At 39.7% G+C, this 23,600-nt stretch overlaps 1 protein-coding gene across 4 annotated transcripts in view; it reads right to left on the reverse strand.

Moving 5' to 3' along the window:
* Positions 1 to 12,946: 12,946 nt before the first annotated feature.
* LOC141726965 (guanine nucleotide-binding protein G(q) subunit alpha) overlaps positions 12,947 to 23,600 on the reverse strand; it is a 274,925-nt gene continuing 264,271 nt past the window's right edge. For 3 of the 4 annotated variants that reach the window (XM_074532113.1, XM_074532108.1, XM_074532109.1), the window contains exon 7: positions 12,947 to 17,728. In XM_074532113.1, coding sequence (XP_074388214.1) covers positions 17,538 to 17,728 — 191 coding nt within the window. In that variant the 3' untranslated portion in view covers positions 12,947 to 17,537. The remainder of the gene's footprint in view (positions 17,729 to 23,600) is intronic. The other variant, XM_074532111.1, reaches the window with a different exon arrangement.

Genomic DNA, 23,600 nt, shown 5'->3' on the forward strand with positions numbered 1-23,600 from the left:
GGCGGGGCTAGGAAATGAGTATGCATGGATGTATTATGAAACTTGATGCATATGTAACATTTTAGAAAATAAATAGAGGATTACGTTCTTTGGGAGGCATGCATGTTTTTGGAGGAGCTATCCCCCACGCGCCTCAGTGCCGAATAAATACATACCTACATTACAACTTTATGAGTTGTGGAGTCTTTCCGCATATCACAAGGACCATCAGGACAGGGCGCAGAGGGAGCATGGACTGGGGGCCTGTGGGGCAGCCAGGACTCAGTGCCTGGCAGTGCTTGACCCTGCCCCAGGCAGGGGACGGCAGTGGCTGCCGACCCTGTGAGGCTGCAGGACTCAGGGCAGGAGGCAGGGGGAGAAGCCATTTGGACACTACAGCAGGACAGAGACTGGCTCTGGTATATGGTGTGTGATGAAGAGAGTGAGCACAAGAAGGAGGAGGAGGAGGAAGAAGGAATATCTGGTAAATGCAGATCATATGTAGAAGGGTTAGGATTTTCTTTTAAGGATTTTGTTTGGTTCACTGGAGAAAGGAATGATTTTGAGCTGTGGGAGAATGAGTACCCATAGGCAGTAGTGGAGGGGACTAGAAGAAGGGCAGAATAAGTCCCTGAATGAACTGCTTAGAAAGATACAGAAAGTGTATGTAAAAGGGGATGAGGAAAACGCAAAAGCAAAACCAAAGATGATGACAGTTTTTATGGCCCTGGAGGAATAAGCCCCAGGGTCCAAGGGGGTCCTCTGGTGATGGGTTTCTCCTCGAGCCAGGTCTTATGAGCTCTCAGAGAACCTATCACACCCGAGATAGCTCAGATACCTCGAATTGCATAAAATTAGCAGGATGGCTTCTGAGGTAGTGTTGGAAACTGAAAAAGGTTTAATAAAAGGAAAAATAACAAAGCTCTTACAGAGAAAAACCGAGCCAGGGGCAGGAGGTTCCTGCTCCTGCTAACACACCCCACAAAATCAATTATTTCCTTTGTTCTCTTCCTTTTCTAGTGAATTACCTAGGTGGGACCTTTTGGCCTCTGTCCCATTGGGTAGCCCTATGTTTGAGGTGAAGTCCCAAAGGTCCCATGAGGTGTCTTTTAGTTCTGGGCTTTTTGCCTTTTTAAGGAGACAAAGGATAATTTGATCACTCCGTCAACAGGGGGCACATTCCTACAGTCCTTAGTCTCTGGGAGATTACTCTCATCGAGTGTGAGGGAAAGGTATCCCTATGAAGATGATATTCCATGTACCTTAGGAAAATGGGCTGCAATAGAGAAAGGCATTCAGTACCTGAGGGAGTTAGCCATGAAAAAAATTATATATTTTGACCTGGACAATGCGCAGCTCCCCACAGATCCAGGCACCCACAAAAGTCACTCGCTCACCCTCCCCTGCTACAACTGGTCAGAGGAGAGAGAAAAAAAAATTAATGAAGGCTTCTTGAGTTGAGATAAGGACCAGGAGAAAACACTCCTAGGGCAAAACAGGCTCAGCTTAGAGGTATGGAGTGAATTTATTACTAACAAAATCAGAGGAGGATTATAAGAAGTAAAATAATCCCTTAGAAACACCTTTTCTTTCCCTAGCCTCTCCCTCCTTCCCACTGACAGCACAGGGAGACGGGGTGGGGGGGTTTAGTCAGTTCATCACCTGAGATTTTATTCCAGTGCCCAGGGAAAGTAGTTTCCTTGCTGCACCATGAGGTCCCTCCCATAGGAGACAGTTCTCTGTGAACTTCTATGTGGCTCCAAATCTCATGAGCAGCAGTCCTCCCAAAACTGTCACTCTTCCATGGGGTGCAGTTCAGTGGGTGATGCGATTTGGAAACTCCAGGAATATGAAGACAGGATTCCTTCCTCCATCACTGTGGCTGTGGAAAAGCTATCAGATAAAGTGACAGATAAACTGACTCATAAGTTCCAGAAATTCAGAAAGAATATGTCCTACTCCCCTGCTGTACAGGCCTGCATCTCAGCAATTGACAGCAGGTGTTCTCTTGCTCAAGAGAGAGCATGTAGAAGGACCACATCACAGGGTACCCTGTGGTTTTACCTGTGGGAGGATGTGAAGAGGTGGGATGGGCAACCTACCTTAATCCTATATGCATGGTTGTGGGAATTACAGGGAAAAACAGCCATAAATGAGGTTTTTTTTTTCCCCAGGAAAGTTGCTGCTCCAGGCTCCAATGGACAGTTTTCCAGGCAGAATGGAAGGTCTGATCATTCGTCTGACTCTATGGAGAGAAGTTCTAGTCCATTTCTACAAGATGTTAATGGGGAACCTTGTGATCAGTATTAGAGGGGCTCTGCCTCCAGCCAGGTGGAGTAGATAACTGGCTTGTGTGGATCCAGTAGCCTGGTACATCAACCCCACAGGAGTGCATGGCTTTAGTAGACACTGGTGCACAGTGTACCCTAATGCCATCAAGCTATATAGGGACAGAATCCATTTGTATTTCTGGAGTGACAAGGGGATCCAAAGAGCTTATTGTATTGTAGTCTGAGATTAGCCTGACTGGGAATGAGTGGCAAAAGCATGCTCTTGTGACTGGAGCAGAGGCCCTGTACATACATGTTGCAGTTTACCTCAGGAAAAGATATTTCAAGGATCCAAAAGGGTATCGAGGTGTCCTGGTTTAGGGCAAATTTGGGAGAAAACCTCCAAAGGGGCCCCTCCAGAAAGCAAACTCACGTGGCCCCTCCCCCCAACCAGTTCGGGCAGGATTCCTCAGGGAGAAGTGGAAAGAACCTGTTTATTTAACAGGCAAAGCACCCCTCAGCACACAAAATAAACAATATTGGATGACAAAACTCTTTCACCGCTCTGAAAAAGATGACAAATTCAGAAAGTCTCTCCTGGGAATGGTCACTGTTATCAGGCCCTCCGGCATTGGGAATGGCTGCTGCAGGCCACAAAGTGCAAACTCTCGGTGTTTCCCAGGTCCCAGTTCAGAGCAGGTTGGAGTAGTTCCAAGAAAAGGGAAAGAAAAACAGTCCACGGAAAATTAGGACTGCCTAGCTAAACTAAATAACAAGCAGAAGCAAAAGCAAGAGCAAAGTGAAAGCAAGTGCAAAAAAAAAGCAAAAGCAGCACTATACACTGCCTTGTCTCTGTGTCCCGCTGACTGTGGGGGAGTGAGCTGGCTGATAACAAAACAAAACTTTAGTCTTTAGGACCAGTCTTGAAGGCACAGAACATAATATCAGCATAAACAGAACAGATGACTGGGGATATAAGCATCATAATGTCACCCTAGGACACGCAGTCAAATGAAACAGAGCAACGCAGATCCACCAGGCAAGGGCAAAAGGGAATTAGTTTGTTGCAAAAACCAGGCCTTTTTAAGCAGCTAGGCCTTTTCCTGGATTGACTATATGATGCTTTTATCCCCAGTCGTCTCATTCTGTTTATGTTGAATAATAAGTTTTGCACCTTTAAGAGTGTTCCAAAGAGTGAAGGGGGAGAGAAGAAGCAGCAGGTTTTTTTTCAGAACTGTACTCACTCCTACACATTCCTGGTCCTGGACTGTGTTGTCTGCGGCTGGACAGGCAACGGGACAGAGCTCTTTTTTTTGCTTTTAGTTAGTGTTAGCTAGCTGAGGCAAAGAAGTTCCCTGGACTTTTGGGTTTTTTTCCTTTTACTTTGGACCTCTTGAAACCTGCTCTGGACTGAACACCCAGAAGAGCACCAGCAGCTCACCTGTGAGCCACTGGGCCAGGCCTGGCCTGCGACATTCCCAGCACCGGAGGGATTGATCAGAGACTGAGTGAGCTGAACTGCAACCTGGGGAGGGACTTTCTCAGTTTGTCATCTCTTTTGGAGCAGCAAGGGATTTTATTGTTTGATATTGTTTAGGTTTTATTGTTTAATAAACAGGGTTTTTTCCACCTTTCTCCAAGGAGATATTTTCTCCTGGACCAGCTGGGAGGAGGGGCCGATTGGATCTGCTTTCCCACCGGAGTTCCTTTGGGGGATTCTCTCCCAAATTTGCTCTAAACCTGGACAAATTACATACCTTATCAGTTACATACGTTTAAAATACAACAAACATAATTCAATCAACCACCATACACCATGATGTGAACACGCGATGGATATATAACTTGTTTTTCTACCTCTAATTCAGCTAAATCATTCCCAGAGATCTACTTAGCTGAAGTAACAGGAGTGGGCCATGAGTTTACAAGGGTAAAAAGGCCTTCATTTTATAAAGCTTTACTTATCTGCGTGTCTTGGTCTGAGACAAGTTTAGGGGGAAACATCCTGAAATGAACTCTCCTCTAAAGAAGGCCTATTTTGGCACTCCCTCCCCCACTGATATGAAAGGGATTTCTTGGAGGAAAGTGGAAAAACCCAGCCAGGGCTACACCCAAGATGAACCCAAAATGGCCACAAACTGGACAACCAGTCATGAGGTCTCTCACTTTAATAAGTTCGGGTCCATTAGCATATTGGAGTGAATTGTCCAATTATAGCTTTAGATTATGAAGTCCTATCATTCTTGCTTTTCTCTCTTCATTCCGTCATTGTTTATGCTCTCGGGTCTGAGATTTGGATCAGTTGTCCTTGGTCCCCAGCTAGAGAAGGAATTGTTTTGTCTAGCTACTCTGTGAAGAGAGCTTATCATCCCTTAGTATGAAGCTGAAAACTACACACTTTAGCAGTAGAGAATGTGGAAATATACATGGTAAAACTGGAGGCTTCACTCTCTCCGATGCAGAGCTGAGAATGGAAGGGCCTGTGTGAGCTTGAATACAAACCGCCGAAAGAATTCCTCCGGCTTACCCCCCGCTCCCTTTGGGCCCAGCTTAAAACTACAGGATCCACTTCTGGGCATAAAGCAGATGATAGGGGAATACAGTATTTTTATAAAACCACCCCAAGACACTGCAACATCTCCCCCTTTCTTTGATTTTTGTGCAAAGGGTTCGTGTACCCTAATGTCAAAACAGTCTGTACCTGTAAAGCCATTATCTTATTAAGACTATTACTGTTCATCTGCTTGATACAGGATAAGATAGATAGAATACAGATCACAATCAATAAAAACCCATCAAAAAGCAACAATGCCACTGAAAAAGAGACCTGAAGCATAGGAAAACAAAAATATAGTGTCCCCAGGAAGTGGAAGTAAATGTCTACTGTTCCAAAGCTCATATGGCTGGAGCTCAGGGGCCATGTTGTTTAGGCAGGAGGTAGTCCATTAGCTGAAAATGCTGACTTTGACACTACTGAATATCTTTCTGGAAGCATGGAACAGGGAATAACTGAAGAAGGTCAGCAGGAACACAATAATATGATCATGGGTGCAGTGGGACACAAGGTCTCTGTTGGCAGGCTGCCCCTGTAAACCTCCAGACACAGCCATGTTCTTGCCAGTCCTACCCCTGCTCCCACCTTAGCTACAAGGGCTGAATGGTGATCAGGTCATTTTTCCTCTCACTGGGCCTTGTCTTCTCAGATGTGAACTATTGGAACTCTGGTTACTGAGAATTTTGGACTTTCTGTGCTGACAGACACTGACCCCCAAGAGAACACTGTGTTTAAGATGAGTCAATAGAGAAGGCTTCCAAAATTGAATGATAGAACTGGGATTATGGGTGTGTAGTTTGCATAGAAGTGTGTAATATCACATAATAGAAAACCTAGAGTTTAAGGTTTTAAGATATAATAATACATATAAAGCAAGATGGAGGTTTTAGGGCAGAGACTAGTCCTTCTTCTTCATCTTCTTTATGGGTTTGGGTAGTATTGTGTAATTAGATAAAAAATCTGCATTGCAGGCCACGAGTAGCTGGTTATTGGGTTAAAAGTTAAAAAAAATTAGTTTTGGTGTGATTTCTCAATTAGACTGTTTATCCTGAAAAGGCCTTGTAAGAAAGAGATAGAGCTCCATTTTTATTTTGTTAAAGTGCTGTAAAACTCATGGTTTGTGAGACTGTAATATAGATAAAAACTAATAAATATCTGAGTCCGAACGAGTAATACCATATTGCACATTTAATCCTGACCCTAGCAAAAAGAAGATAAAAGTCCCACAGCGATCGATGTTTGTCCAGACAAGCAGGTAACCACTTTGGACCTGCTGGCGATAGAACACATGCATAGCTTCTCCCCCAGGTTAGTAAATCAGCTAGGCCTTGCCATTGCATACCCAATTGTGGATCCTTATGTAAAACTTTCAGAAACTGGTTCCGCACACACAAATCTTCGGAGCAGTATCACTGTGCCAGGGATCAAAATTGATGATCTGCTTTCAAAAATTTTAGTGTAAATATTGTATTATTTAAATGTTCTTGAGGAGCCATATTCTCCCTTTTTTTTTCTTGACAACATGCGCATCTCTTACTACGAACATAAAGACAACATAAAAAAAATAAAGCAATACATGTAATAAGGCAATAAACTCACATTGAGCAAAAATAAGCAAGGTAGTACAGGTAATCATTAGCACATGAGAAAAAGGATGGTGATTTATAAAAATACATCATCAATTGCCTAAATACTGTACCATCACCCAGAGTCTGCAATAGCTGGTGAGCCCTGTTTCACAATAAGGACTTGGAGAAGCCTTCCCTAGAAAGGTTTCCAAGTTTACCTTGAAAAGGGATCTAGCTTTTATAAGCCCAAATCAGCAAGTCAAAGTGACCTGATTACATTTTTAGTGCAGAAGCACCCAGGTGTGTTGGCATACTTCTGACCAGCTAGGGCCAGGGCTTGACCAGAGCCAAGGCATTAACTGGAAGGGTTCCCTAAATATATCCCATAAAGCCTCTATTAATATCAGTTGGGAAAGTTTCTTAAAAATTATATGTCTTGCAGATGACTACACAACAGTATGCGAAAGTTTGTAAAGCAGCTGGCTTTGTATTTTATCTTTAGCTAAGTAGTCAATGGTACCATGAACAAACTGCAAACAACCAAAGAAATGCATGCATAACATCAAACAATATCTTATGGATAATGCCCATTACAAAAGGTCAGTGAATGCATGCTATGATATTAACAGCATATTCAGAATTGTCAATACATCAGCAGTAATTGTTCTAAAAGATCAAGATTATATTTCTCCACACGTCTATGCATATATGACAATAAAGCAAAATAAAAGCAAGAAAGAAAGCACTAAACTGCGTACAATTAATAATAGCCAAAACTTGTAATTGTTACTTATTCTTCTGTGCTACCTATGGAAGATGAAATATCAAAGATTGTGATTAATAATTATGTTAATTGACCAATGCAGAACATTTATACCCATAGAATCTTTGATGAAATTCAGGATCTAATAAACCACATCTTCACATATTTTTAAACAACGTATTATCTTATATTCTTAAACAGCTGCTTACCAATTCTCCATTATAATTGCTTCAGTTGGTCTAATCTTATCTCTATAACAAAAGAACTGTATCTTTTAATTTAAATGAGCATGTTGCAACAGAACTTCACTCAAACTTAACGTCACTTAAACATAACAGAAAATAAACCAAACAGAACTTAAGGTTAACATCACTGAAACTGAACATAAATGTAACAGAACTTCAAATGAACAGAACTTAAACCTAACATCACTTAAACTTTACAGAACTTAACAGAACTCAGAATTAGCATCACTTAAATTTAACAAAACTGAAGTCAAAGTTGAGAGTGTTCCTTTAAAAGTTTCAGATACAACAGAATTTAACTCATTTATATTCCATCATTACAACAGTTAAACGTCAATGAACAATATGCAAGCAAATAACTGATTCATAAATGAAATAGCAGCAACAAGAAAGTCTAGGGTTTTACATAAATTAATTTTGAGAACAGCTCATGGTAACTACAAACATTATTGAAAATACCTGGTCATGGTCAGTACTTTTCTAGCATAAGCATAAGTTTGCTGGGTTGTTTTTTTTTTAAGTGCAGCTTTACTCCGAAAAATGACAACATTGTATATATATATCTTGGCAAATCAAGGACCTAGTGATATAATACTGCCATGAGTTTTGCACATGTAACTCGGTTAGGTCAGTGGGTAAGACTGATGTGTATATAAACAGCTACAAAGTCATGGTTTCAGATGATTCTAAAGTAGTGAGCTACTGTTTACTGCACTTGTGGTCCATCAGTGTATTTAAACTGTTTTGATATAGTCTGGAGAGCAGATGTGGGAAGAGATAAAAGAAATATTCTTGACTGAGAGACACTGTTTTACAAACTATAAAAGACAGGTGTTAGCACGGAGGCAGAAGCCTCCAATACATGCACCCTGACAAGTGTTCAGAACTTCTCCCCAGGATTTGGAAGCAGATTCCCTAGTTACTTTACTGGGGACTGAGGGAAAGGATCGCAACGTGTGCCCCACCAACAGTTAGATGGTAAGATACATTGAATCCTCAGTTATAGTATTTCTTCGCTAGCTGTAACATTAATAGGTACCTTTAAACTCGTGCTGTATTTGCCTACTAGTAGTCTCTTTTTGTCCTTATTCCTGTGTTGTATTAGTTTGTTTTAAGTCTTATGTCTGTTAGTTTTGTGTCTATTAAATAAATAATTAATTCTATAATAGACTGAATCAGCTGTTATTAAAGAACTTCTGAATGAGAGTGGGTTTTGGGATGCTGGCCACCTCAGTAAAGCTACTGCATGCTGCTGGAGGCCTGGGCAAAAGGAGAGGACTTATCTAACCCCCCACATCCATTCATAACAGATATCAAGCCAAATTTCAAGTGTCAAGGAAGAATAACTACACTGAAATCACTAAGTAGCTGTACCTATTTGAAATGCTGTCACCTGTTTCCCCCTGGCTAAAGATTCACAATAAAATTACCATATTAAAGCTGTGGGGTATAAAAGTAAGTGAACAGGCAAAGCCAGCACAGTTCTGCCTCCTTTAAAGTGGCGAGTCATGAGCCAATTATATATAAACCTCAAATAGCTTTTGCACGTAATGGTAATGGGAAAGTCAGGGTTTGCTTTAAAGTGAGCAAAGAAATGCCTTGATTGATGGGTGGCTATATCTACCATGGGCCTCACCCAGCTAATTGCTCCCAGCAACTTTTGTAAATCATGCACTGTGTTGACACCCGGCTGTAAAGTTACTTGCTGTGGTTCAGTCCAATCAGACTTCCAAATCAAAATTCTTGAAAAGACAGTAGACATCACACATGGCAAGTTTTATCAGTCATACAATATATCAGCATTTCTATTGAAGAATTTGGACCTTGCTGTAATAAATACATGTTGTTGGCTTTTCGCAAATATTAGGATGAATGTTATATGTATAATGTTAAAATAACTTTGCTTTTATTTCTGCTATTAACAAAAACTTAGTCATAGTAGTGGCAGCTGATAGTTATGAGTGAACTGTCTGTTTTGACAGGATAGCATCCAGCAAACGTGTAATGTGGACCCTGCTATTGATATGCCAACTATCATCATCTGCCATCTGAAGAAAAGTGTGGACCAATGTAGCAGACACAGGGCCTGCAAGGCCTCCCTGGCGGTCTGTTGCCTAAGATAAGAAATGCCTAGTCATGATGACTGGACCAAAAGACCCTTCTTCCACCTCAGATCCTTGTTATCTCTCTAAGACCATTGGTCATATACACCTCAACCCTTACTATTGGACTGTTTCCCAAAACCCACATATCCTATATAAACCCCTGCCTCTCCCAGTTCATCAGAAGACCTGTCCCTGACATCCTTTGCAGAGGCTGACAATAAAGACACATCTGTGAAACCTCACACAGCTCTTCTCCTCTCTCATCCCTGCGACTGCCAAGGCACATAGCAAGGAAAGAGCTGAAATCACTAAAGAGTTGAATTCACCAAAGAGCTGATCTCACTTAAAGAGCTAAGCTGCTTGCTAAGGTTGCCTGCAGCTGGGAGCCTGCCTGGGACACCTAGACAGGTTGTGCTTAGCGGGACTTCGCTATCTGGGACACCTACGGCAGCTGGGGTCAGACAGACCCTGAGACCACAGACCATATTACATCATAGCAGAAAAAAAGACTCCTCTCCTTGAGTGAAAAGAAAAAAGATTTTGAGGGATGAACTGACCAGAACCCCCACACCCTATCTCCCTGCACTATTGGTGGGAAAGAGGGAGGGGCTGGGGGGGAAAAAGGTGTTTTAAAGGCTTATTTTACTTCTCCTCCTCTGACCCTGTTAATAATAAATTTACTTTGCACCTTTAAATTTGAACCTGTTTTGTCCTTACAGTGTTTTTTCTTCCAGTCCTTATCTCAACACATGAGCCCTTCGTTAATTTTTTTCCCTCTCCTCTGCCCAACTGTAGCAGAAGAGAGTAAGTGAATGACTTTTGTGAGTGCCTAGCATTTGGCCAGTCTCAAACCATGACACACATCTATAAACAATTTATCTCATAAATAGTTTCAGCACCTATTTCACATATCTAAATATCACAACTTGCACTTGTATTTTTGTTGATGTTATTTTCACCGAGGCATAAAGGTAAAAGAAGTCCTTCCTCATTGATCTCTCGCCTTTGCATTCTGCAACAGCAATTCACTGAAATTCTTACTTAGGAAAATTATTTGCATTCCAAAAATCTTATTTAAACTTGTAATCACATAATAGAGAACAAACTCATCATTGCAAGCATCCTGAAATTCTGTTTCTTCAGTCATAAAGATGTGAGATGCGATGATTGCTGCTAAAGTATGAGTCAATCTTGAAAAGCAATATGTAGGCCTCTTTCTGTTTTTTCAATCATCACTTAGGCAAACAAAACAAAGAAACAGTCTGCTTTTGCAGAACTATTGCAATCATGCAAAATACTTCAGAATTTCGCTTAAAAGCCTACAAATTCTGAATGTTTTCTATTAATAAAGACAGATGGTTATTTATTTTCCCCCATGCTTTTGAGTTTCTGTTGTACACAAACCAAAAAAATCTTTAGTAATAATGCCAAATAACTGCATTCACTGTACTGAACCTTAAATGTTTTGAACTTTCTGTCTGTAATAAGGATAATCAGGAAATATTAATATATGGACTATGAGCACAGAGCATGTATAATTAAAAAACTAATTATGGGGATAATACATCTATACAATATTGTCTTGGTTTGAAAGACAGGTGCCTGCCAAGGAAGACAGGTGCGGCGGAGTGTATTCGGCCACTAGGGCGAAGTCCGGCTAGCAGAGGGTCAGCGGCCGACACCCAGCTGCATAAACAGCCAGCCCCCCTTGGTGTCTATGGGCCTCGGGCTGAGCTGGCTTGCGGACTGGTCTCACGGCGTAAGGGACGAGAAGAAGGAGTGGCACACTTGCTGGGGGTGAAGGTCGGTTTATTGATGGCACTGGAGCACCAACCAGAAGATGGCACCAACCAGCAAAATGGCCCAGAACAGAGGGTGAAAAGGGGTTATAAAGGGGGAGGGTGTGCAGAGGAGGGGATTACAGAGAGCCAATGGGGAAGGGTAAGGGGATGAACTTAACATAACTGACACAATAGGGAAACCAATAAATACAAAGTAAGGGAGGGGCCCCGGGGCCACAGCCAACCATAACTCCCATAGGGAAGAAGATTCTGGAAAGCTGGGAGGAGTGGGGGGTGATTGACTGGGCCCAGGGAGGAGGAAAAGTTTACTTAAAAGGGAATAAGGGGGAGGAGAAATTATATAACATGGGTAACTGACACAAACCGAGGGCTGGGGTAACCATAGCAACATAACGGTCAGAAGGGCTACGGCGGGAAAACTGGGGAGGGCAGAACCATTTTACACTAAACAGAGGGGAACAATACATAAAATGGGGGAATAATACAATAAACCTAATAACACACTACAACAGGCGGGAACCTCCCTTGGAATGAAAAATATACCCCCTTCCCTCCAACTTCTTATAACTTTGAAATTACAGGGCTGTCAGGCAAAGATATGGGAAAAGGAGTAACAGTTCTTTACTAGTGTGTGTATATATATATATGTATATATATGTATGTATGTATGTATGTATGTGTGTATGTATAACAAGGCAAACAAACAATAACAGTATCAACAACAAACAGAAAAAAAACAGAGACCCAATAACAGCCTTCTCCTGGCCGTCAAGCACTTTCCCCTTTGGTGTAGTTATAGTCACAACAGGCAGGGGCGCTGTTGGCTCCTGGTGAGGCTGTGCAGGTACACTGATTCTCCCACGGCTGCAGAGGGCGCTGTGGCACGAGCTCAGTGGCCTCTCTCCACATGGCCGATGGCAGTTGAGCTGGCAGGAGAGAAAAGGAGTTTCCTGTACAAACTCACAGGGGCCGTCAGTCCCGGTGTCCCTCCGGATGGCGAAATGGACTGTAGCAGGAACCTCAGAAGCTGCACACCCAGGATGACAAAGTGTAGCACAGTCTCTAGGGCCGTGCCAGAAGCTGCGGGGTGGCCAGGTGTCAGGTTAAAATGTAGCAAGAAGCCCTGAAACAGCAGCAGAAAAGAGCAGGGCTGGGCGGGGAATTGGTCCCATAGATAGCTCACTAGCGATGACTGGTCCCGGGGTGGGGCCGCACAGAGGGATGCCCCCAGGGGGCTCCCGGCGCAGCACTATCTCTGGGCTCCCGAGCAAGCAGAGGAACAGAGAAGCAAGCCAGTAAGCCCAGTCACAGTGCCAAAGGAGAAGAAAAAATACCAGGCAAAAACCACAAAGCAACAGTATCTCTAGTAAGAGGCACTGTGCAATGTGGCCGCTGAGATGAATTGCCCCACCAGAAGGAAACAACCCCTTGCCCCCAACCTTCAGAATCCTGTGCTGGCCCTCCTTGTGATACTCCTGAAGCTCGGAGGGGGGGGGAGTGACCATTTCTGGACAAAACAAAACCCCCAAAAAATTGTTATGGGATAAAAGCCATTCCCAAGACAAATATTTGTCATAAGAAATATTTTGGGAGAACAAGCCCAAATATATTTGAGAAAAGCTAAATGTCAAGGAATGAAGAAGATGCTATAGTACAAAGCTATGGTGAAAAGTACTGTATTTTTAACTAACACGATTGTTAAGGAGCAGCATTTATGCATTATTTTTTTAAACAGAAAAACAGAAAACCACACCCTACTTTTGTTCCCCAAACAATACACGACACATGCATTTAAATGACACTTCAGAATAACAAATATGGTCTTTATTTTTTTAAACACTGCAAATTTTAAAAATGTATCTGACTACCCTTCCAATATATTGGCAAAAAAAAAAAAAAAGGATTTTCTGCAGCATGATAAATAAGAAATCCAGCAAGACTTCATCTTAGACCATCTTTTGATAGAAAACCCCCTAACATCACAAAAACAGCAGTCATTACCAAGAGTAAGATTGATTTGGTTGAATTCCCTTGCATTTTTGACACTACCTTCAACATCAGCTTTGCCCAAATGATTCTTCAATTCTTTTTTTTCCTGCAACATAGCTACTGTAAAAAAGCTCGAGAGAAAGTTACAATAAAAACCCTGTAACTAGATAAACAATGACCCTCAATGAATTACTGATTACATGGAAATGTTTGTTTTGACTGATAAATAAAATGGTAAATAAAAGCAAAAACAACAACAAAAAAGAGGAACTATCAGTCGTTCTCTTCAAACCAAAACACATTGTTTTTCATGATCACTACTAAACTAGCAAATTGGACGGGGACATACTATCTTAGTTGTTTATGTCCAAAGAGGGACTTTATCTGCAAAAGTGTGAAGGCCTCAAATAACCATTAATTATAAACAACAGGCCATTTTAATTTCCTTACTTGCGACACCCTCCAAAACATATTTAATTTATTGATTTCTTAACTACAGGTAGGTAGTTTGTAGGCCTTGTTAATATACTGTGCACACTTCATTATTTTGCTAATGTAATGCAGGATAATCATGCAGACCTTCAATACTAGCAGCACATATAATAAATTATTTGGACATTATTTTTCTTTTCCATATGGGTTAACATGTCTCTGTTTTCTCCTATTATTTCAATATTTTGTGAAAAATGCATAACAAGGGAAGGACCATAAAGTTGAGCAATCTGAAAGTCTTGCCTCTCATGAACAAAAGCTCAGAGTCTAGCAATATCTTCATATGCAGCCCTTTTATCACCTTTAAAGTTTTTGCAAATCATGCAGGCAGTTCTGACTGATAACCAGCATAAAGCCTCTTCTCCACTTTCAAACTTTAAAAAGTGCTTCAAAATCATGTGGCAGTATGATTCAAAATTACAGGCTACCTTGAAAATCAGAAGTCTGAATTATAAAAGTAAACTGCCCTTATAGCTTCGTCATCCTATATATGTAAACAAAGTGCCAGCTAACTAGTGAAAAAGCAAGTTTAAGGTTTTTTCAAAACGTATTTACAGTTTTCTTTTACACCTAGAATAGTTTCCCAATGTTTTCCTTTTCTCCTCTCCCATTAATGACATTCAATGAAACAATGTAATTTTGCAAAATTAAAAGGGTTCCTGTCTTATTTTTGCCTTCAGCTTCATGTTAGAAGCACATACTTCTAGACTCAAGCACTATAATGCATAGTGGAAATCACTAATTAAAACAGCAACAGCAATGAAATATATTGCACGAGAACATCTGTCATTTAAAAATTAAATGCTTTTGTAAACACTGTCACACTGCAATGCTGTGTTAGGTGAGTTATGTAAGGCTTGTTTTAACATGCTGATTATATTTTTTCAGAATATGTTTAAATGATCTAAACATTGTCACAGGTTCAACTCAATTCAAATATACCAGAAGTAGCCCAGTGGCACACACATTTGAATTTTGCAATCACAATATGTCTATAAAGTGTGAGTAATTTTTTGGTTTGTTTTATACAAATCCTTTTTATATTAAAACTTAAAACCCCATACAATCCCCTGATATCCCATAATAAAACAAACCCAAACCTTCATTAGACAACACTGGCATGTTTTTGCTTTTTTCTCCCCTACAGTTCTATTTGTATCACTAAATCCATGGTGGCCAATGTATTCACAGGCTGAAAGAAAGGATATTATCAGACACTCCAGTCAACAGTTAAACCAGAAGATTTGTTATGTTCATAAGTAAGATCATGGCTAATGTTAGAATTACATATATAATAAGAACAGCTGTTCAGATGATACATTTAGAATGTCAGTGTCACTTTTTATAGCCTTCAACTATGTGCTTTAGCTTTATTAAACAAATTTTAACTGCTTAAAATTTTTAACATTAGCAACTTTGTGGTTGTTAACTCTAAGGTTTCTGTAATTTCTGAATTAATGTTTAACTGATCTGATGGTTTTATTATATTTTTAGGGAAATAGAATATGCCCATTAGTACTTATGTTCAATGGTTTGAAATGTCTCTAATTTCACTTTTCTAAAAAAGGCTATTAGAAAGGTAAAATTAACTGAAGTTGAATCTGCCAAATACAAATTGATATTTAAGAGCTTATATTCTAATCCTAGATATAATGGCATAAATTCTTCTAACAAAAACAGCTTCTACATCTGTATAAAGCCCTGACAAGATTTTAGCATTGTTTTGCTTTTGACTGTCCTCTGTGTGTCTCCAATTTACTCTTACTCAGGAATGTTCAAATGATTCTATATAGCACAACGCTACTACAGTTCTTTACTATTATAAGCTTTTTAAATAAAACCAACAAATACCTAGTCAGGAATAAACTGAAAAAAATGTACATTTTTCTCTTTAAAAAGTAAATAAAATAACATTATTTAAAATGTGAATCAGCTATAAGACATATTATACAATTACATAGATACATATCAACACAGCACAATCAATTTGCCCAAAATTAATGAATATAAAGCCAATATGGATGTTGGCATATATGCATGTACAATGATTATAGCATTCATAATTGCACTATACCTACAATCAATTTCCAATTATAAGGTGTTTTATGAGGGAACAAAACCTAGCAACTATTCTTATTAATGTTGTTTTAGAGTAGGGAGTATTAAGGATGAAAAACATCTCATTAGTATTTATTTTTAACTTCATTACTCAAGTAATAAGAGATTGTTTTCCCACCTCTCCTTTGCTGTTGAGAGGAAGCAGCTTCTGTGCTAAGTGCACCCTATTGCTATTTGGCAATGTCTGACCTCAGAGTTCTCTGTAGCTTGCTAGCAATCATGCACCCGGTCAAAAAACACCTTTCAACTCAAGCTTCTCATTGATGGGTGCTACATTTTTGTTATTAAAATTTTTCATGTTTAAATTTCAAGAGTGATTTGCATTAAGAAATCTTTCTAAAGAACATCAAGAGAGACTATTTTGCATGAAACCTATAAAATGTCTGTGAATAGGTTAAGAGGCAACCTTATCAAGAAAGGTTTCTGAATGTGATCATTCATCAGTAATAAACGAGGTGCTTGATATTATTAAAAAAAACACTGTATGCAATCTCATGCCATCTCTGACATAAGGAGAGAATTAAACTGTCTTCTATACACGTATACTTAGTAGCATGTTCACTCACACTGTTGTTTTTGGCATTAGAAAATGGAACACAATAAAAACAGGAACATATGAGTTAAAACTATGTTTATCATTTGGCAGTTGACTCAATCAGGTCAATTCCCAATCCATTAGTTTGGCATTTCAATCACTATCTTATGTTTCAAAAGTATTGGTCTCATAATAAGCCATATTTGGCAAGATTTTATATAGCAAAAAAACCACTTTAAAAAAGCTCTAACTTAAGAAAAAATGCACACAACTGAAAAATAAACCCCTACCCCTGTTTCCGGCTGTAGTCACTGGGGAAAATGTAGTGTCCATGACATTTCTACTTGTCATTAGTGATTAAAGAAAAGAGAAAATAATGACACATGGCAATTAAAAAGAGATTCGATTATATTCTATGAACATCTGAGGTTTATGTCTTTAATTATTTTATTGCTGTCTTCTATGCATCTTTCTGAGCTGTGAAAGTATGTTTAAATTCTAAATCCATACACAACTATTTCTATTTTGCAAATTCCCAATATTCTAGTCTCAGAAGTGAAGACAGAATGAGAACACTAATTTTAAGAATGAAAAAATATCATGCTATCAATACTTCTGATCCTTCAGAGAAAGCACATTCTGTAAAATTTGAATGACTGATCACTTCTGATGATAGTAATTTTCTTGGCCAAGTCACTCAACAGAAAATATATTATCAAGGAATGCAAGTGGTAAAATGGCCATTGTATTTTCAAACATAGCGGGAAAGGAAGGAGGGAGACAATGGGTCAGGGAAAGAGGAAACCAGCTTGATTTTGCTGCAATAGCAAAAACCTGTTATCCTTTGTGAGTGTATGACTGAGAATTTAGAAACAACTGAGTCACAAGATTTTGCCTAAAAAATAAGAAAATGTACTGTGACTGTACTTCAGCATATTTTGGTTTTCCTCCATATAGTTTAAATAAAATCATAATATCAACTAAAAAACTCTGAACATTCACAGAGTGCAGGCCAGCAATAAATTAGTATTATGCAACTTGTTTTCACAGGTAATCCCGTCCCTATTGTGCATCTTCAATCACACAAAGGTGGTTTTGGAGGGCCTTTTGGGTACAGTTAGACCAAGTTGTATTCCTTCAGGTTTAATTGTAGAATTGTGTCCTTGACAGCAGCAAAGACAAAGCGTATATTCTCTGTGTCTGTAGCACAAGTGAAGTGGGAGTAGATAATTTTGTCACTATCTGGATTCAGGTCTACAAACATCTTCAAGATGAACTCTCGTGCTGCTTGTGCATCCCGTTGTGGTCCTGATAATTAAGAAGAAAAAGTCAGTTTCTTTTAAAGTCAATTCAGTATTTGAGTTTACTTAGGAGGGGAACCTCAGGAGCAGAAAACAGAATAAAGACTCAGTCTGTTATCTTTGTATAAGAGAGGAAGGGAAAAAATTTAATAACAAATACTACCATATACTATTTTTTCCCAGTGGGGACCATTAAAAAATGAAAATTGAAGGAAATTCCAGAAGGTGATAATAGAAGAGCTGTTCTTTTTGTGCTTTCTTCTTTCTTCAATAAGGTGTTAAAAATGGAGAGATGAACTTGATGACCCCACAAAATGAACAACAGAATAATTAGTTGCTTTATACTCATAAAAAAAAATTAACAGATCTGGTCCATTTTCAGTCTACTGTATTTAAACAGTACATTCTTTTAAAATGTAGCATAATCAAGTTGCATCTTAAACTAGTTTGACACTGTCCCAAACGGAATTTAATTTACTTTACCGTAGCGGGTTTGGTTCAATTTCCTCACACGGGGCACCCATTTCAATTTCAAACCACCACATTTAGTGATAGCAAGATATACATGCTTGCTAGTTGAAGCTTTTCAATTGCAAAACTTAATGTTCTAACAAATCAAATGTCTAAATTATATATAACAATTCTATTAAATTTAAGCAAAGTCTGTAATTCTCAGAGCATGAAGTCTATGTAACCAAACTGCATATTCTGCATTGCATAAGGCAGAAGGCAAAATAATGACTTCCAATCTCTAGGAGTGAGAATTGGTTCATGTCCACAGCCAAAAGAGCAGCACAGAAGTAGGAACATCAGCCACAAGTTAATTTTTTCTTATACTGTGTATACATATACTGTTCCAGTGCAATTTTCATAGGCCATTATTCCATTGTCCTCCTGTTTCTGCAGTGTGAATTTATACAGAACATGTATGTTTGCTGTGCCTCTTCCTCCTATCTCCTCATTAGTTCTGGTCTTGTTATATGACAGTATAAATACCAGCACTCAGCTGTTATATAGTTCTGTCCTTCAATGGTTATGAACTCTCTACTTAGGAAGTTAGCATGTGCCCACATAACTTTCAATGACTGCAAAACAAAACATTTTTAATATTTAAATACAAATTTAAGCATTTCTAATTTGGATAAATGCACAAATTATGTAACAATGGCATCACAAAAGATAAAATACTTTCTGGTATCTATTGGTTGCAAAGCCTTGTGGAAGGAGAACATGATTCTACAATATCTTGAATGCACATGAATATGTATGTCTATATATAGACATATACACAGACTTACACATTTTCTGAGATGTAGAGGATATGTAAACATAATAATTTCTCTGAACCAGGGCAAAGACTACTTCTAAATTTTTAAAATGTCTAAACACAACAGGTTCTAGCCTTTAGCTTCATCACATATTCTATAGAAACAGCAGCAAAGTTAATGTCTCTATTATTTTTTTTTTACTCTTAGGAAGTTTAAATATTTGTAAAGAAGACTCCAACACTTTCAAAGACAATGATTTCTTAAAAATAAGACATTTATTGGTTTAATCAACTTCCTAGAATTTTGTTAAACACTTTTACAGTGGGTAGGCACAGACAGGTTTTGTTTCTCTTTTAAAATCTACGGCACTATTTAAAGGCCACATCCAAATTTTGCTTGCCTAATAATAAGTCTGGTTATCATAACGTAATTCAATTTTTTCAGACTGGAATTCAAGTACAGAAAACTGAGATTAAAAAGAAAGTTTACCATCTCAGGTATTTAGAAAAAGGGAATGAACCAATGCTAGATTTACAACGCTAAATGGTTACAATCTAACTAATCTTGGAAAAGAATTCTAATACAAATCAGTAGGTTTCTTGTCCATAGCTCCCTTTTTAGCAATCTTCAAAGGGTTTCTCTATATGATAGTCAAGTTTTGTATAAAAAGCACTACAATTTAGCTTGGCTACGTTAACTTGGAATTGACAGCATTTATTTTCTTTGAAGACTCTGGAGAGGAGTGCGCTCCCACAGATAGATATTTTTGAATTCTTTCCTTTCCAAATATGGTCACTTTTTGTCTTTTTCCTTACTCCCAGCTCTTCATTCCAGTCTTTGAGTTGGTCTTTTAGTATGATCTCTGAAAGCATATCCTCATGTGATACTCTGACACTTGAGCACATCTCAGTCTCTCATCCAATGTTGTTATGACATACTGTGCAGTACAACTGCTTGGTTTAATCAGTCCAGTTTGCCATCCTGGTTACCATTTCTGATCCTGTCCTGGGTTGACTACATGATGCTTTTATCCCCAATCGTCTTGTTCTGTTTATGCTGAATAATAAGTTTTGCACCTTTAAGACTTGTTCCAGAGAGTGAAGAGGGGGAGAGAAGAAGCGCACAGTTTGTTTTCAGACACTGCACTCACTCGCCCACATTCCTCCTCCTGGACTGTTGTTGTCTGTGGGTGGACAAACAGCAGGACAGAGCTCTCCTTTGTTTTCGTTATTTTAGCTAGCTGGGGCAAAGAAGCTCCCTGGACTGTGGGGGTCTTTTTTTCCCTTTTCTTTGGACCCATTTAAATCTGCTCTGGACTGAACACCCAGAAGAGCACCAGCTGTTCGCACCTGTGGCCCACCAGGCCAAGCCTGGGCTGCAGCATTTCCAGCACCAGAGGGACTAATAAGAGACTAAGCCAAGCTGCAACCCAGGGAGAGGACTTTTCTGAGTTTATCATCTCTTTTGGAGCAGCAAGTGGTTTTATTGTTTTATAAACAGTTTTTCCCACTTTTCTCTAAGGAGATTTTTTTTACCAAACCGATTGGGGGAGGGGCCAACTGAATCTGCTTTTCTAGAGGAACCCCTTTGGGGCTTCTCTCCCAAATTTGCCCTGAACCAGGACAAATGCTGCTTTCTCCATTGTACTACCCACATGGGAAAAATGATCCGACTGAAAAATACCTAACTCTGATAAGTTCTCCAAATGCGTCCATCTTCAACATCTCCAAAGAGGGTGTTGGAACAGCAGAGAGGGACACAGTGACCTGTGCAAGCCAAAGTTTCAGCTGGGATAGAATTAATTTTCTTCTTAGTAGATGGTTGTATTACGTCTGACTAAGATAGAGTTCATTTTGCCTTAGCAGACCTCACAGTGTTTTGCTTTGCATTGGTAGCTGGAAGGGTGTTGACAACACACCAGTGTTTTGGCTACTGCTGAGCAGCACTGTCCCTCTAACATTGCTTACCCTCATCAAGGGGCTGTGAGTGGGCAAGATCATGGGAGGGGACACAACCAAGCCAGCTGACCCAAAGTAACCAAAGATATTTCATACCACATAATGTCAGCTCAGGTATAAAAACTAAGGGAGAGAGAAGGAACAGGGGGCATTCATTATTCTACAATGTTTGCCTTCTGGAGCCACTGCTACACATGCTGAAGCCCTGCTTCCTGGGAAGTGGCTGAACATTGCTCACTGATGGGAAGTAAAGATTAACTTTTCCCATTGCTTATGTGCACTCAAACTTTCACTTTTCTTTTTTTTTGCTTTAGTAAACTGCTTTATCTCAACCGACTAGTTGCTTTCCATCTTATTTTCTGTGCCCTGTCCCACTGGGGAGTGATGGAGTGATAGAGTGGCTTGGTGGGCACCTGGCATCTAGCCAAGGTAAAATCACTACACTGGTACAGTGCTGTGTTTTAGATTCAGTATGAGAATAATGCTGATAACACACTGATGTTTTGGTTGCTGCTGAGCAGTGCTTACTCTGAGTCAAGGTCTTTTTAGTGTCCCATGCTCCGCCAGTGAGGAAGCGCACAAGAAGTTGGGAGGGACCACAGCTGGGACAACTGACCTGAAGTAGCCAAAGGGATATTCCACACCATAAAACATCATGCCCAGTATATAAACAGTAAGAAGTTAGCCAGAAGGGGCCAATCATTGCTTAGGGATGGGATGGGCGTTAGTCAGTGGGGTGGTGAGCAATTATATTGAGCACTAATTGCTTTTATTGTACATCAACTGTTTTTATTCTGTCCTTTTCATTACTATTATTATTGTTATTATTGTCATTAGTATTATGACTATATTTTACTTCAATTATTAAACTGTTTTTATTTCAAACCATGGATTCTGCCTTTTTTCTGATTCTTCTCCCCACACACGGAGAAGTGAGTAAGCAACTGTGTGATACTAAGTTGCCAGATGGGAGTAAACCACAAGTCATCCATCCCATCTTTCCACCAAAAGAAATCAAATTAAACCATAACCTTCTCTAAGGGGTTAAGTTCAGCAAGATCTGCAGAATTAGACACTTAAATGACTTTCAGGTCTGGCCTACTTGCTATGGCCCTAATTGTCTATAACCTTTTTTTGTTTCCCTTACCCATGGTAAAGGAGAAGAGGAAGAAGGTTTCTCTGAGCTGACTGATTGAAAATCTGACAACCCTCTATGTTGAAATGACTGGCCTAGTAGATGAGGGGAGAGCAGTGGATATTGTCTAGTTAGATGACAGTAACTAGTGGAGTACCCCAGTAGCCAATACTGGATGCAATCCTATTTACATCTTTAATGATCTGAATGAGGAAGCAGAGTGTACCCTCAGCAAATTTGTTGGTGACATAAAACTGGGAGGAGTGGCTCCATCCAGAGGGACCTTAACAGGCTGGACAAATGGGCTGACAGGAACCTCATGAAATTGAACAAGGGCAAGTGTCAAGTCCTGTACCTGAAGAGTAACAAACCTAGGCACTAATATATACTGGGGGCCACCCAACTAGAAAGCAGATTGGCAGAAAAGGCACCTGAGGGTCCTGGTGGATACTAGGTTGAACATGAACCATCAGTGTGCCCTTGACAAAAAGAAGGCAAATGGTATCCTGGGCTGCATTAGGAGGAATGTTGCCATCAGGTCGAGGGATGTGATCCTTCCCCTCTAATCAGCACTGATGAGACCTCACCTGGAGTTCTTTGTCCAGTTCTTGGCTCCTCAGTATAAGAAGACAAGGGCATACTGGAGAGAGTCTAGCCAAAGGCCACAAAGATGATTAAAGGACTGGATGAAAGGCTGAGAAACCTGGGACTGTTTAACCTAGAGAAAAGAAGGCTCAGATAGAGATCTTATTAATGTGTACAAATACCTGAAGGAAGCATGCAAAGAAGATGAAGCCATGCTCTTGTGGATGGTGCCCAGTTACAGAAGAAGAAACACAGGAGTTTGCATTTTAACATCAGAAACTCCTTTTTTACTGTGAGGGTGACTGAGCATTGGGACAGGTTGCCCAAAAACGTTGTAGAGTCTCCCTCCTTGGAGATATTCAAAAGCCATTTGGACATATACCTGTGAAGCAGTCACTGGATGACCTTGTTTGAGCAGAAAGGTTGGACTTGATGATCTTCAGAGCTCCCTTCCAATGTCAACTCTTATGTATGAATTTTTGTCTGGTTTCTCTGAACAAGAATTTAACACAGGTTTACCTCTACTTGAGTGATCATAACAAAAGGGCCCGTATAGCCTTCTCACCTGCAGGATGTCATCTAAGGCACCTGTCACACTTCTAACATGAAAATACAAGAATATATTCTATTTAACTGTCAGTTATCTTCTGTTTAGTACTATCAAACTAAACTTACACTGATTCATAATTAAGTATGGCCTGATCCTGCAGGCTGTTCATTGTGAACACATCCTTTCCTCTCAAAGAAGAAAAACATGAAACTTTTTCCTTCTATCACTGTCTTGTTTTGAAAATGAGAGATTTAATTTCTTTTGTCGCTTTTGAATCTGCTTTTCACTCTCTGGTGTGACAAAAGAGATGCTATTATTTGAATATGATTTTTTTCTCTGTTGCCAAAGCCTCTACTCAGTTACCTTTGAATATGTAGGTTTTC

This window comes from Zonotrichia albicollis, chromosome W (assembly GCF_047830755.1).
Source record: "Zonotrichia albicollis isolate bZonAlb1 chromosome W, bZonAlb1.hap1, whole genome shotgun sequence".
Classification (NCBI taxonomy): domain Eukaryota; kingdom Metazoa; phylum Chordata; class Aves; order Passeriformes; family Passerellidae; genus Zonotrichia; species Zonotrichia albicollis.